A 14,562-nucleotide genomic window follows, 5' to 3' on the forward strand; every position below is an offset into this window, starting at 1 on the left:
ATATCCTTACAAATACCATGTACAATTATAGTGGTTTGATTTTCCGCTATTCACAGACTAATTCTGAAAAATCTACAAGATAAGGAACTTTTGTTCCTGTTTTCTTTAATTTCCCTATTTCAGAACCAACCCTTAAGTGGATATCCGGCTTCCTTCACCTTCTGTTGTCGACATGAAAACACACCACCCACGCCAGGCTCTAGTAATAATGTGGCATGATTACTGTAGACACTGATTGCATTAGCAGACGCAAGGTGCCAATTCTAATGGCTGAACATGACCAACAGTGCTGAAAGCTTCTAATAATTTGGCTGTCATCACATGTCTAACAAAATTAAGTAAAACCAGTTTTCCCTTTAAAATTACAATATAATAGACAAGCTGTCTAAACTTGAAGAAGGTACAGTCTACATCTGGTCTACGTAGACTGGTGGTCACTAAGAGACAGAATTCAAACACTTGCGTCGGTAAAAATCATCGTAGGGACCGGGTTCTGGCACCAAAAACAATACCCCTCTTTTTATGGAGACAAAAAGATACGAAAGTACGTTTAACCAAGCATGTGAAACCATTCCTAACAAGGAACAACAGACAATAAACTGCATAGGGGGTGTGTGTGGCTTGTCTGTTTCAATGTTTCCAACAAAAAAACATAAGTCCTGTAGTTCCAAAGAAAGCCCTGTGGGCACTACTTAACGTGAAATATATATCATGGACTATCCTCATCCAAATTTTGGATGATTCCAGATGTTAGAGATGTCAAGGTTCCCAGACGGAACAGCAGAGAAGTGACTGTACATAGTCAGAGCTCGAAATACCACCTGCATATACATGTACAGGTTAGTGTAGGTAAAATTGGAGCTGTGCATTTCTGGTGTCTACCTGCACCTAACCTGCACTGGTCCATGTACAAGGTTTTATACATAAATATCCTATGGTGTAGGTGCATGTGGATTGTTATTAGCTGCATTGACTGTTACCACCTATCAAATATTAAATAATGGTTCATGAACAGCTTTAGTATGATCCATACTTCCTAAATTCAGAGTGGTGCAGGTAAAATTTGTCTGGTGCAGGTAATTTTCAATGCCACCTGCACCAGTGCAGCTATGCAGAAAAAAGTATCTCAAGCCCTGATAGTGTATGATAAAAAACAGAGAGAGAAGCGACTGTAATATAATAAGCGTTGGAGTGAACTACTATCTGGATGGTACCCAGGCTATAGCCTGACAGAGCCCTATTGTTTATTCAGAAGGCGTCCCTGCCCTTGTACTTGAAATGCCAAAATCACCCCATGAAATTACACCTCAATGCCATGCATGGAAATGAACCTGATAGGTGGTTCCAGACAGCTGTAGTTGGGGAGGGGCAAGACACACTTCACATGTGCCAAGATGTAAGCTAAGAAATAAAGTTGCTTGACAGAATCACAAACCCAAACACAAGAGACAGCCAATAACATTGTTGGGGTGGCTGGAATAGGAACAATTTACACAAAAAAAGGGAAAAAGACATGAAAAGATTCAATACAAAAAATAATGTAAATTCTAAAGGACATGAAACAAAAATCATGATAACTAGTTGACTAGTAGAGTACAGTTAATATAGAAAAAAGTCACAGTTGACATGCAGGATTCTTAATCTTTGGGTCTTAAATATACAGAGGCAACTTACTTTTAATCAATTTTTTAAAAAGAATTTAATTATTGTGGCTTAGATATTCTTTTATTCAAAATAATTCAGACTTATTACAAATATCACCTAAAAACCCTCATGGTGACTTGGAATGGACTCTACTTGGGTCAATGGTAAAAGATAGAACCTCTAAAACATTGGTCAGGTGGTCCTGTGTAGAGGTGGTCAAAACATGTAGTCTATGTATAACTGCACATTGTAAACCAACTTTCAACTAAGACATTTAGTCCATCCTTAATTGCATCACAAAATGATACAGACCAAATGTAACAACATGTTGTTATTCAGCACCAAGGACAGGGACAACTGTAGGTCTGTGGGGAAGAGTCACCTGGCCTGTACCACAGTTTTGCCTGTACCACAGATAGTAACAAAAGTCAAAACAGTAAAAGTCCTTCGTGCGTCTGACGGTGCATAGGTCAGCACCCATCTCCGTTTTTGTAGCTCTGGGCCACGCAACTTTGTGCAAACGCTACAAAAGGGGGCTAGTCCATTGGTTGTGGTGTGTGTTCAACTTCCATACTCTTTCCTGAAGCTGCTAAGCAGAGAAAGCAGCATGCACCATTTCTAAAGTCTTTGGTATGACTCGGCCAGGGATCAAACTCACGAACTACCAAATGCAAGGCGATCACTCTACCCCCTCGGCCATTGCACTGGACTATTGCACAGATAAATGTCATAGACAGGAGTAATGTGTAGTTCTAGCTGCTGTATACGTATGAATACCCTACAACTAAAAGAACTTTCAATACATCACAAACTTTAAGTATAGCTAGGGCTATCACCATGACCTTATTCTCCTGAAAGGTCTCAAACTACATGTACATTCTGGACCATGCTGCTTGAACACCTCACCACTCTCCACTGCTCACAATACCAAATGGCTGCCCATCCACAAAGATTTACCACTGTACAAAATGCTGAATTCCTTCTGCTTGACCTGAGACTGACATGAACATGTTTGCTATAAGTCATGATAGATAACTGGTCATGTCAGGCATACAACTTAGCAGGAAGGGAGGCTTACATAATCCGAAGATTTGTAGAGCTTTCAGGCTGTTAGCCAGGCATGCGTCCAGGCATCATCTGGACACAACAAGAAATTGGACGCACTAGACGCCCTTACACTGAAGAGCAGATTCTCTGACAAGCATGAAATGCTGATTGACCGGGAATGCTTCTAATCACTTGTGGTCACAGTCTTCTACTGTGATCTACATGTACCTGACAGTAATTTTGCCCCTCAGGATACCTTAGAATGCACCATTTTAACATTCTCGAAAACTCTGCACCATGGAAGGTGGATGCCCCAGAACCCCCTTACAATAGTCACACCTACATGTATATCACTGTACAAAATGCTGAATGCCTTCTGCTTGACCTGAGACTGACATGAACATGTTCACAGTAAGCCATGATAGATAACTGGTCATGTCAGGCATACAACTTAGCAGGAAGGGAGGCTTACATAATCCGATGATTTGTAGAGCTTTAGAAGCGTCCCATAGAATCATCCCTCGGTCAAAGGGTGCGAATAAAGTTTGAAAGTTGTGATTCTTTATTACTGCTATTCAATAAATCCAACATCATACATCAATATGTTGAGAGAACAAAATTCTTACTGTACTTTGAAGTCCACGAATTCTCTGTGTAATACAAAATATAAATCATAATCATTGTGTCCCATTTTCATAATGAAAACAGAATAATGAAAAAGGACAAAACAAACTCTCTGATAGGAAAACCTTTATCTAATGTGATTTCCTTTGACTATTTCACATCAAGCATTTTATGCATTGTCTATTGATATGGAATTGTTAAAAGGTCATTCTGTTTTACACAATGGCATAGTCTTTTAAAATTCCTACATCAAGCTTGAGCAAATCTTCCTCAATCATAAATTTCATTACTTGTTCTTTATGCCAGCTTGAAGCCTTCTTCCCAATGACATCAAATAAATCAGTCCACAGCATTTTGAATAACCCGTTAACAGAACTATCCAACCGAGAACCTTTCAAAAACACAATCATCTTGGTAAAGGTAGAAAATACAACATAAAAGAAAACATCCAAAGGAAATGTACAGTCTATAAACTTTAAGGCTATGCTGCGATGTGCATCTATCATATATCGTAATCCAAGCCACAAAATTTCATACAGGAATTGTGTGTGCTGTACAGTAATGCACGTGGAGACTAAGCCGTATTACGACGTGGCACCGCGTATTCATCCAATGTATTATGATATCATAAACCCATACTTTTCCTCGTAATACCTCACAAGTAAATGCAGAGTCTGGTATTATGGACTCAGAGGCACAAGGCATATAGAGGTCAATGTAAACTCAAGATGAAATCTCACCATTGCAGACTATATTCAAAACTACTTTGGCCCTCTTTCTATACTGGACGGTAGTTTTGACCTTTGAGCAACCAGAATTGGATTTGTATGACCTGGATTATGACTGGAATATGTGCACAAAAGTATTATCTAAAGGACAACATTAACAAAGCATATCAAACTTAAAAAGTTATGAACTTTGTTTGGTGACCTTTCAAATGTTTGGTCGTTGTTGTTGAAAGGAGATGTTACCAAAATATGCAGCTAAGCAAGAATTATAATTATGATCTGATGTTGCATCTGAAGACTACTGAGTAACTTTGTGCCAACCCAGTTGTTACTAGACTGGAATTGCCTATGATGCAAAAATTATTGCTTAATATGCAAAGAGCAAGCCTTGCTAACTTAAAAAGATGCAAGAACTTTTTTACAACTATACTACCTGATTTAGAGCATTAACTGAAACAAGACAAAAACCAAAAGTGACTGTATGTCTTCATGAATCATTTACCCAAGGTGCCAGACTGACTTTGGGCTGGCTACATGTGTAATGAAGGAAATGGACAGTATTGGCGAGGAACCAACTGAGAATCAAGGTGTATTAGGGACTGGCGGGAAGGGACATAAAGCGTAGTTCTGAGATAACAATATATATGATGATGGATTGTATGTATGTGGGAAATGGTATGAAAACAATTGTGATTCACTCAATAGATGAATGTATGCTGTATACATGTAGTTGACTACATGAACCAATCTGACATTAAAAACCAGACATAACAAGGATAACTACCAGTACACTAAAAGAAACCATGAAATTCTATGAAATTACTCAAGAGTATCAACATATATACAGTGGACTACTACTACTACTACTATCTGTATAGTAGACATAAAAATCTGTGTGTCTATCATAATTGTACATCTTAGAATCTACGTGTAGATTACAGATCTACATGTATATGAATACTCAGCAATTTTATTATGCAATGCTTTGCTCACATTTTACATGTACCTGTTATAATTGTTGTGCAATAAACTTTGAACTAATGGCATTTAATAAAAGTTGTTTCTAATGGTTAGTGGGTTAGCAGGTTGGATAGTTAAATAGCGATGAAGCACACCTTCCATTCGGAGTTGCTGGTGTCGTTCTCTGCCACAGTGGCGTTCCCGTTACACGTTTCAGACGAGTATCTGGACCGCTTGGCTGCAGCAGGGGAAACGGGAGTTAGTCTGTTCCAGCATGTTAACAACTCATCAACTTAGTCAATCAAATGTAAGTTCATCTGTGATGGTAGTCAATATGATGTTAGAATCTACCATTTACATCAGAGCCCATCAACCTTCCCTCAACCGAGACGGGGGCCGATATCAACTTCCAAGCACCTTTGACCCTTTGCTGATGTCACACTTCCAGTCTGGATGTGTGGCATTAGGCTTTGTGTCATTTCAACTTGATAAGAATCAGAGGACTGATCGAAAGCTGGTTGGTTGGTAAGTGCTTTATTTTGAGTCTGGATATAAAATTCAAAATTGTAACATAACTTGGTCAATCATTTCACTAAGTTTGGAAAGGATTGCATGATCTGCTTGCATGGCAGGATTGCAGCCAAGTCTAATAGCTGTAGGTTAGGCCACACTGATCTGATTGTGTGGATGACGTCCTTTTGGCACTCCAAAACTGATGAGATTGTGTGCAAAATAAAACAGTTGAATGGGAAAAAAAACCTTGCCTTCATTTTAAAATCAGATTGGTCAGGAAGGATGAAAACAAATTACCGAACACAGAGCAAGGCTAACCGGACAATACACTTTCCACTGTTTTTCTCTCATATCTTTTTCTGTAACTTTGTGTTTAAAAGACTTTGCTCATTGGTGGCTTTAGGTCACATAACTTCATTTCATGGATGCCATGCAGAATGTGAAGAAAGTGACCTAAAGGAACAATGTAACACTAGCCTAAAGATATACACTAACTTTTCCAGAGGTTTAAGATTCCAAATATCATATAATTGCATGTGCTCATTCATGTAGGATTTGTACTTAAGCTGCCTTAAATTTTCTACTTTTGATTATGGCATCTCATCACTCAAAGAAATTGTCTCATAATCTGTATCATTGCCCATCAATAAAAAAAGACAGGAACGTTTCTGGGAAAGAAGCCAAACCAATCACACACACACTGCCACAGAGATGTCATCCATTAAACCAAGATTTTCAGGCTTATAATTAACTGAGGAAACAAATGTCTTAAACATGCAAGTCAGCAAAATACAGCCACATGCAATCTACAGTTAAATGTGGCAGCCAAGTTTTAATCTACAAGAAATAAGCCATTGAAGGTAAAAGTTTTCCACAGAATAGCTAGGAAGCAGACTTACCCGGTGCTCTTAGGTAGGGTGTCGCTGCTCTGTAGTATCTAACGGTTAACTTGACATCATCTGGAGAGTTCTTCAAATGCTGGACCTGAGTTTGCAACAACAAAGAGACATTAAGAAACGGATCCAATCATGGACCTGAGTTTGCAACAACAAAGAGACATTAAGAAACGGATCCAATCACACTTAGGCTTTTAAACCTAAGCATACAATGTATGTACATTGTGTCTTTGTAGTACTGTAAATGCAGAAATGTTCGCAGTGGTTTTATGATCATTGCGGTTTTCGCAGTGACCACTTTATGGCGAACTTAAAACCACCACAATTTTGTTTCCATTATCATACTGAGTAATGACACTGCAGTCTATGGCGCTCACTCGAACTCACCGCGAACACTCCATTTTCCCGCTACCGGGTAATACATAAAACTAAATCTTAAATGCATTCACAGTATGAGATATGGTGGCAATTCATTAATCTTGCACAATTAACAAGCTCTTCTCAGAAAATGCCCTTGCTGTTCATAGAATAGTTGTCTAGGAACACCCATGTTAACTTTATACATGTACATTTTAACGAAATGATGGCAAATTTAGCACAGCCTTCTTAATGGCAATCTAAATAGGAAACTAAGTAATAACATAGGAATACATAAAAAAGCACTTATTTTGGTCATGTTGACTTAGTTTCTAATTGATTTAATGTAGTAATCCCCATTATACAGCCTTGTAAAGTAGGGCAGTAATTCATTTTGCATGGTAGATTTGGTGCAATCAAGTTTGATTTTCAACCTCCATTAAAAATAATGGTTGTTTGAGTAACCTTGTTAGTCATGGCTCTTACGTTTGGTTACAGCAAAGTAACCGTAAACATATAAAAGGTTTCAACTTAAAGTTTGCATAATGGGATTTAAGTTATACGTTAGCAGGCGGACACTTTTGACTAAAACGTTATTAATATTAATACCATATGCATGAGCACAAGTCAATGTATATTACATCAACTGCATCACATATGCAAGATTCCTTAAGTTATGTAAATGTATTTAAATTTGCGGGGATTTAATTTCGCGGTAGCGGAAAAAGGACTTTTCGCGGTGGTTTTAAGTTCACGGTAGCACTATCCACTGTAGTCTCTTACTGCCATGGAAGAATGTTTGCAGCGGTTTTAAGTTTGCGGTGAAGCAGCCACCGCAAAAACTGCGAACCACTGAGAAAGTTTTTGCAATTACAGTATATGGAAATTTCAAATGATAGACAGCAGGCTTGGAACGGTATTTTTAGGCAAATGATAGAAAGCAGGCTGAGAAATATTTATCTATATAAAATCATTTCATGACAGTTATTGTAAAAATCTACTTGGTTCAATGATTACTAAGAACAACTTGCAGCCATATGACACATTTCTTGTATAATTCTGTACATTCATGGCCAAAATATCTGTGCTCACATAAGTGTGAATTGAACAAAAAGTACTACAAGATAGCTTAATGCATGTATGTGCTATTACTACTATTATAATTTTACAAATAGAAATAAATGTAAGCTATCCCTGGTATGTGAAATAATCCCAAGGAAGACCAGAACCTGGTCAACAATTTGGTGAGTCAGGATCTTTATTACAATTTTCTGCACAATTGAACATTGACAATTCTTCTGAGGCATACATCAGAAGTATAAGAAATCTATATTATACATTACTGCAAATCAAAAATTATCCGAACTTACCACATCATCATGTGTTGAATGTTCTACGTTGACACCGTTAACCTGAATAGGGGAAATAAAATTGACTTGTTTTACCATGTTTACATAATTATTATACATCACCAATCACTCTTAACATCCTGACCTCACCCACTTCGAACATTCTGCTTGAGTGCTATGAAATTGATCATTGCAGTTTTAAAGAATGTATAATGTATAATATATTATATAGGCACTCCATCACTCATAAGGCCAAGGCAAGTAAATTTTATGGATGATATGCTCAGCACACTCCAAATTTGATGTGAGAGTGTAAAAAAAGCAACAATGTTTGGTAAAAAAACAAGATAATTCTGAATCAGATGCATAAGTTTTCAAAATAGAGACAAAATCATAGGAATGTAACTTTTGGAAGCAATAGCCAACAAGTACAGGTACAACAGAATCTGTATTAAAGTACGACTATTAAAGCAAGACTAGCATAATGGTAGCCTTAAGAATTGGCGACTACACTCAAGGCTATCACACATGTAGCTTGCCTTGACAATGTACAAAGACATACACATTGCTACGCCGGCCCCGTAGTATTACTTCTACAAGTTACTATAATTATATACACTCACAACATATTTTCTTGGTCATATTGACCTTCTCTAGAAGGAACCAAAAGTTCTTTTATTTCTTTCAAAGTCAGGGAAAAGAAATGTCAACCGTAATATTTACTTGCTGAGGCCTAATATATATATTATGTAGCAACAGGGTTGATAAATCATTGTCTCTAACCAAGTGCATCCAGTTTTTGATATGCTTTACAGGAGCCCTGTACACATATATATTACCCAATCACAATGCTCAAGGGAAATAACAAGTTGAACAAGCTTAAGGATTACTATCTATATATACTTACTAGACTGTATTCCTACAAATCTGAAGCCTCTAAATTCACAATACTTATTCCAACACTGATACCACTGGAAAGATTACTGAAAAGTTGTGTGGATGGTATAAGCCATTAAGGAATGCGGGTTTTATAGGGCCTTCACATGGAAACCGTATTAGCAGGAATTAAGCAGAACCAGCCGGAATGAAGGTTCATGGCACATTCAGGTGGGAATTCCAAATGAACCTTATATCTATATCCCTTCACATGAGAAGGAATGAGCTGAAATGTGGTCAGAATAACTATTCTTTTTCTGGGTATTTCTAATGCATTCTAGACACATTCCCACTGCATTCCAGATATTCTTTTGGCCACATTCTAGCAGGATTTAAAGTGGCTTGCCATTTAGGTTATCTATGGAATGAGATCAGAATGTTTTGAATAATGTTGGAATGCTGTAGAATTCAGTCATATTGCAGTTAAAACACACATTGAGTAACGTTCAATATTTTTCCACTTCAAATTCACCTCAAAAGTTTTGAGCAAAACAAAAAGATTCAGGACTGACCCAAGAATGAGCAGAAATATCTGGAAAGCACAGAGAATTTCTAGAATGCACTATCATGAATACACAGGAATATACGTCATTCTGGCTGATTTCACTTCTTGGTGAAGGGGACTTCAACTTTTCCATTGCAAAAAGGATGTGAGGATGCATTGTCATTTGAAATAAACGTTGTTAAGATTTAATTCAAAACCAACCACAGCTAAAATGTTAAGAGAAGTCAGCATACCTTGATTATTGCGTCACCAACAAAAAGTTGGCCTGTCTGATCAGCTACATAAAAAAGGTAAAAATCGTTATTCTTCTGATAATAAAACATTGCACTTACCTCAGGCTTAAATCAAATAGAATTTGTAAAGTTGTCTACAACTAAAATTATGGTTAAAACATTAAAACATACATCATTTACAGTTATTCATTCATACAAAAAAGACTCAGGAAAGTGGAAGGATGTGGTAATATCACTTGGTACAATGAAAAATTAATGTTCTCGCATACATCGCCTATGGATAAACAGCCTTGCAATTTATTGCATGTTGCCTTTATCAAAAGTTTATGAGACTGAGGACTGAATGATTTACTCACCGGCCTGGTCCTTGAATATTCTTGATATAAGGACAGGGATGTTGTGCTCTGCGCCACCCTGTGTGAGAGAGATAAGATATATATATATAAGATATATATATATTATATATATACAAATATACATGCAACATATAGCCTAGAGGGTAGAGTATTTAACTTTGCATTGGGAGCTTGAGGTTGTGGGGTCAATCCTCAGCTGATACATATACTTAAGGCTGGTATGCGCCAAGAATCCATATCCAATGCAATAGTACAGTCTGTGTAACAAAAATCATGGTGTGCCATTCCATAATAACTTTAATTTATGATTGGTTTTTGAAATCTTTACAATCATGGCTGAAGTAGAGACAGGTTTTCATATAGCTTGAGATCCCATTCTTAGTAGAAAGAGGATTATGGTACAAACTATAAAAGTACACAGCTGAATATAGGTAGGTTTTGTCCTTGGTGCTGAAGTCTGGTTGCTTTGATATTTGTGCATTCCACGGGCATGATTCAAAGTTAGCTATTAGATTTCAAACAACTCTAGACATAATAAAAAGAGTTGTAAAGGTTTCTGGTATGCCTTCAAGTTGTTAAAGTGTATTTCAGTAAGTCTGCAAAGAAGGTTTTGTAGTAATATTACAGGTGACCACTTTTTTTACTCTACTGTGAATGTGATTAGCAAGTTACATGTAATAGCTGCAAAGGCACAAACAGACAGACCATACAATATACCTCCTTATGAATAAGTAGCCTTTTTCATTGACTCCATGACCTCTAATGTCTGTCATGCCTGATAAGTGACTAGTTCCACCATCTCTGAACTCTATTTCAGTGACAACATCTTCCCACTCACTTCCTGCCACTCTAGTGATGACTGTATACTCTAATAATTACGAACATCCAGAAAAAAACTTTAAAGCCTATCCTCCATATGTGCAGGAAACGATAAGCCATGACTTAGTGATATTGCATATCACTGACATGTATGAATTGTAAATGTTCATATTAACTGATCCAAGCTGCACGCATCCATGGTTCGAAGATCTTGTCACACCTTGAAATTGGGTAAGCATTGTCATGTAAAAACCTGCCATACCATGCATGATAATGCATTCACTATGCATGAACCACCTTATAGCCCTCTTGACTTTCAAACCAATCTCCATAGCAGTATTATATAAGATGCAGTCTAGACCGTGAACTTTGCTTGGCATTCCAGTGTGCGATGGTAATTACCTCCCCCGTAGTGAATTATTGATTACTTCTTCAATAGGTGAAGTGGTACTAATGCCTTGAAATTAGGTATTGGATACACAGCAGGGCACCTGCAATACCTAAGATTACCTAGAACCAACTTACAGGTATTCACTAAGTATGAATATTAACAAACCTCAAGCTGCATTGCTTCCCTTTATCATGTTAAGGGCATATTTCATAATGATATTCCCCTATATGAGTGGATCAGGATTTTGGAATAATTATTCAATGCTGATGATAAATGACACTTCTGTTATAAAGAAATTGATGTGCCTGATATGAAACAAAATATCAGATTTAGGTCAAATCATACAATGAAGTCTGAAATGCAATCTGAAAGTGATCTTCGATCCACTTTCAACTCACTGATGAGCTAGTTTTGGACTGGTATTGACAAATAATACAGACGCTACATGAATGTACAAAATCTTAAGGTTCATTGCACTACTACGGAAATTCCCCACACTCTTTCCAAAATGCACAATGAACAGAGGATCATGGCTCAACATCCAGGGCCCATGCATCCTATATGGACTAAAAGTTTAAACCCTTTGCTGCTGTACTAGTAGCATGTGTGTTGGGAGAGCAACAAGAGCCAAGATTCAAACTCCTAATCTCTCCAGAGGCAGGTCGCTAAACACCTGGATATGCACACTTTAACTAGAACAGCTCCTCGAAATAATGCAAAAATCAACTGTGCTTCTATATTCTTTTGATTTGAACGTGTTATGCTACATGTAGCTTTCTAGTTCTACTACATATCAAATAAACTACACTGTAAAGATTTACAATAATGCTCTACAAACTTTACAGTGCATGTTATGATCATAATAATATGGACTTCGTTAATGCAACACTCTGCTAGTCCAGAGCATCCACATGCATGTAAATTACCCGCCCTTCCGCGGAACTGTCGGTTCCACTTTGTCACTTGACAAATCACCCTTTTACCCAGGATTATTGAGACATCAGGAACCAAATTACTCCAAATGATTCAAGTTCTGGATGGCAGCAGCTGTACTCAGTCTATTCCCCTGTCAACACATTACAGTCTCTATGGGACTTGTTGGTACATGTAAATCAGAGGAGGGGTGGGAAGAAAAATGTTTTCATATTTTCCAGGTTTGGTGTCTTACATGCTGTATATGTCTTACATTCAAAACTTGGAAAATGATATTGCAAAAAAAGATTCAGACAGTAAGATATTTGGAGGTGAGATGAATTCATTATAGTCTCTACAGGAATTGTTGGTAAATCATGGGTGGGAAGAAAAATTTGTAATTTTCATACTTTCTAGATTTTATTTCTTATAAAAAAATCCTTTGCACTGAGACATCAGGAACCAATTTATGGCAAATGATTCAAGTTCTGGATGGGGGGTCTGTACTCAGTCTATTCCCCTGTCAACACATTACAGTCTCTATGGGATATTATATCTGTCTTGTTGGTAGATTGTAAATTGTAATTTTCATACTTTCTAGGTTTTATTTCTTATAAAAAATCCTTTACCCAGGATTATTGAGACATCAGGAACCAAATTACTCCAAATGATTCAAGTTCTGGATGGCAGCAGCTGTACTCAGTCTATTCCCCTGTCAACACATTACAGTCTCTATGGGATATTATATGTCTTGTTAGTAGATTGTAAATTGGTAGATTGTAAGTTTCATACTTTCTAGCTTTTATTTCTTATATATCCTTTAAATTAAGACATTAGGAACCAAATTACTCCAAATGATTCAAGTTCTGGATGGCGGCGGTTCCCCTCAGTCAATTCCCCTGTATCATAATGGGACTACTGGTAAACCAGGGGTGGGAAGAAAAATTTGTTTCTATACTTTCTAGGTTTTATTTCTTAATCCTTAATATGACAAAATTAGAACATGTTATTGCCACCAAAAAAAGATTACGACATATATTTGTAAGTGAGATTAATTCCATGTTGTCTTTTCAATCTATTTTGTAATTAACATTATGAAGTTCTAAATATCATGATAAAGTTCGAAATACCTGTAAGATGAGTAAAAAATAGTGTCAAGACAATAACTTTAATAAGATTGTCTGAAATATGCATAATACTATGCATCTTCAATAAAATGTTGTATGCCTCAACTTTCCCCAGGCCTGTACGCACCAAAAAAATAAGGTTAACACAAAAATTGTCAAGTCTATAAAATTATCTTATATATATACATAATCTTATTAACATTTAAGAAGATCTTGTATGCATCAACTTTCCCCTCTACACACCAACGAAATTATGATAAAACAGGTTATTGACTTTCTCTGGCCAACGCACTATCTCATACCTCAATGACCTCGCTGGTGTTGGGGGTCACAGCTAAATGCTACATTTTGCGGACCCATCATCCAACTCCCAAAAAAAATTCAATATCGGTTCATATCACCTTGGCTGCCCTTTTGTTCACTAGCAGAGGTCAAATACCCCTCAAGGTCAGAGGTTCCCACAACACAACAATCTACCAATCTGTTGGCTGACACCTTACTCAATACATTAGGCTGGCGGAAGGAAATAATCTGTTTGTCAGACGGTGCATGAAAAAATTTAAATAAAAGCACAAAAACTGCTTCTGCCAGCTCTAAATTCTCTGCAAAATCTTAACAATTCTATCAAATGTCACTTTGGAATTCTGTCATAAAATTCAAAGTACTAGACTGTTGATACAAACATTAACAAAAGAACAAGAATTATCAAGTGTGTGACTTTTAAAAAAATACAGTGGTCACTGTATGTAACATCCCTGCAAATTCACTACAAAGTTCTTGTCAATGAACAGTTTTGAATAAGATATTTAGTATTTGATCCATAATATAAAATTGCACTGGTTTGTTGAGATGAATATCATATCTGACATGAGAAGCAAAATTCTATGAAATACATGTACATGTACAAGTATTGGAATATAATACAAAAAATATATACCTACTAGTAGGTACAAGATGATTTGGTGAAGGTTGCACCCTGGGTGCAAGATTGGAGTGTTTGCATGTTCAAAATGACAGACTGATCATGAAAGTGTGCATGTACAACCTTTCTGTACCCCATTTCTACATATTTTTTAAGGAGATCTGGTTGAGGTTCAAAGACGTCTCAAGAAGTGTATCAAATGTCTTAAGAATGATAATAATCTCATTAATCCAGCCAAGGTGT

General features: G+C 36.9%; 1 protein-coding gene across 2 annotated transcripts in view; it reads right to left on the bottom strand.

Annotated features, from left to right (window-relative positions):
* Positions 1-14,562, bottom strand: part of LOC118404576 (gamma-2-syntrophin-like) — a 73,787-nt gene that overhangs the window by 27,499 nt on the left and 31,726 nt on the right. For both annotated transcript variants that reach the window (XM_035803753.1, XM_035803752.1), the window contains exons 5-9: positions 10,149-10,206; positions 9,793-9,836; positions 8,140-8,181; positions 6,416-6,500; positions 5,159-5,241 (exon numbers count right to left, since the gene is read on the bottom strand). In XM_035803753.1, the coding sequence (XP_035659646.1) occupies positions 5,159-5,241; positions 6,416-6,500; positions 8,140-8,181; positions 9,793-9,836; positions 10,149-10,206 (312 nt within the window). The remainder of the gene's footprint in view (positions 1-5,158; positions 5,242-6,415; positions 6,501-8,139; positions 8,182-9,792; positions 9,837-10,148; positions 10,207-14,562) is intronic.

This window comes from Branchiostoma floridae, chromosome 17, assembly GCF_000003815.2.
Source record: "Branchiostoma floridae strain S238N-H82 chromosome 17, Bfl_VNyyK, whole genome shotgun sequence".
In the NCBI taxonomy this organism is placed as follows: domain Eukaryota; kingdom Metazoa; phylum Chordata; class Leptocardii; order Amphioxiformes; family Branchiostomatidae; genus Branchiostoma; species Branchiostoma floridae.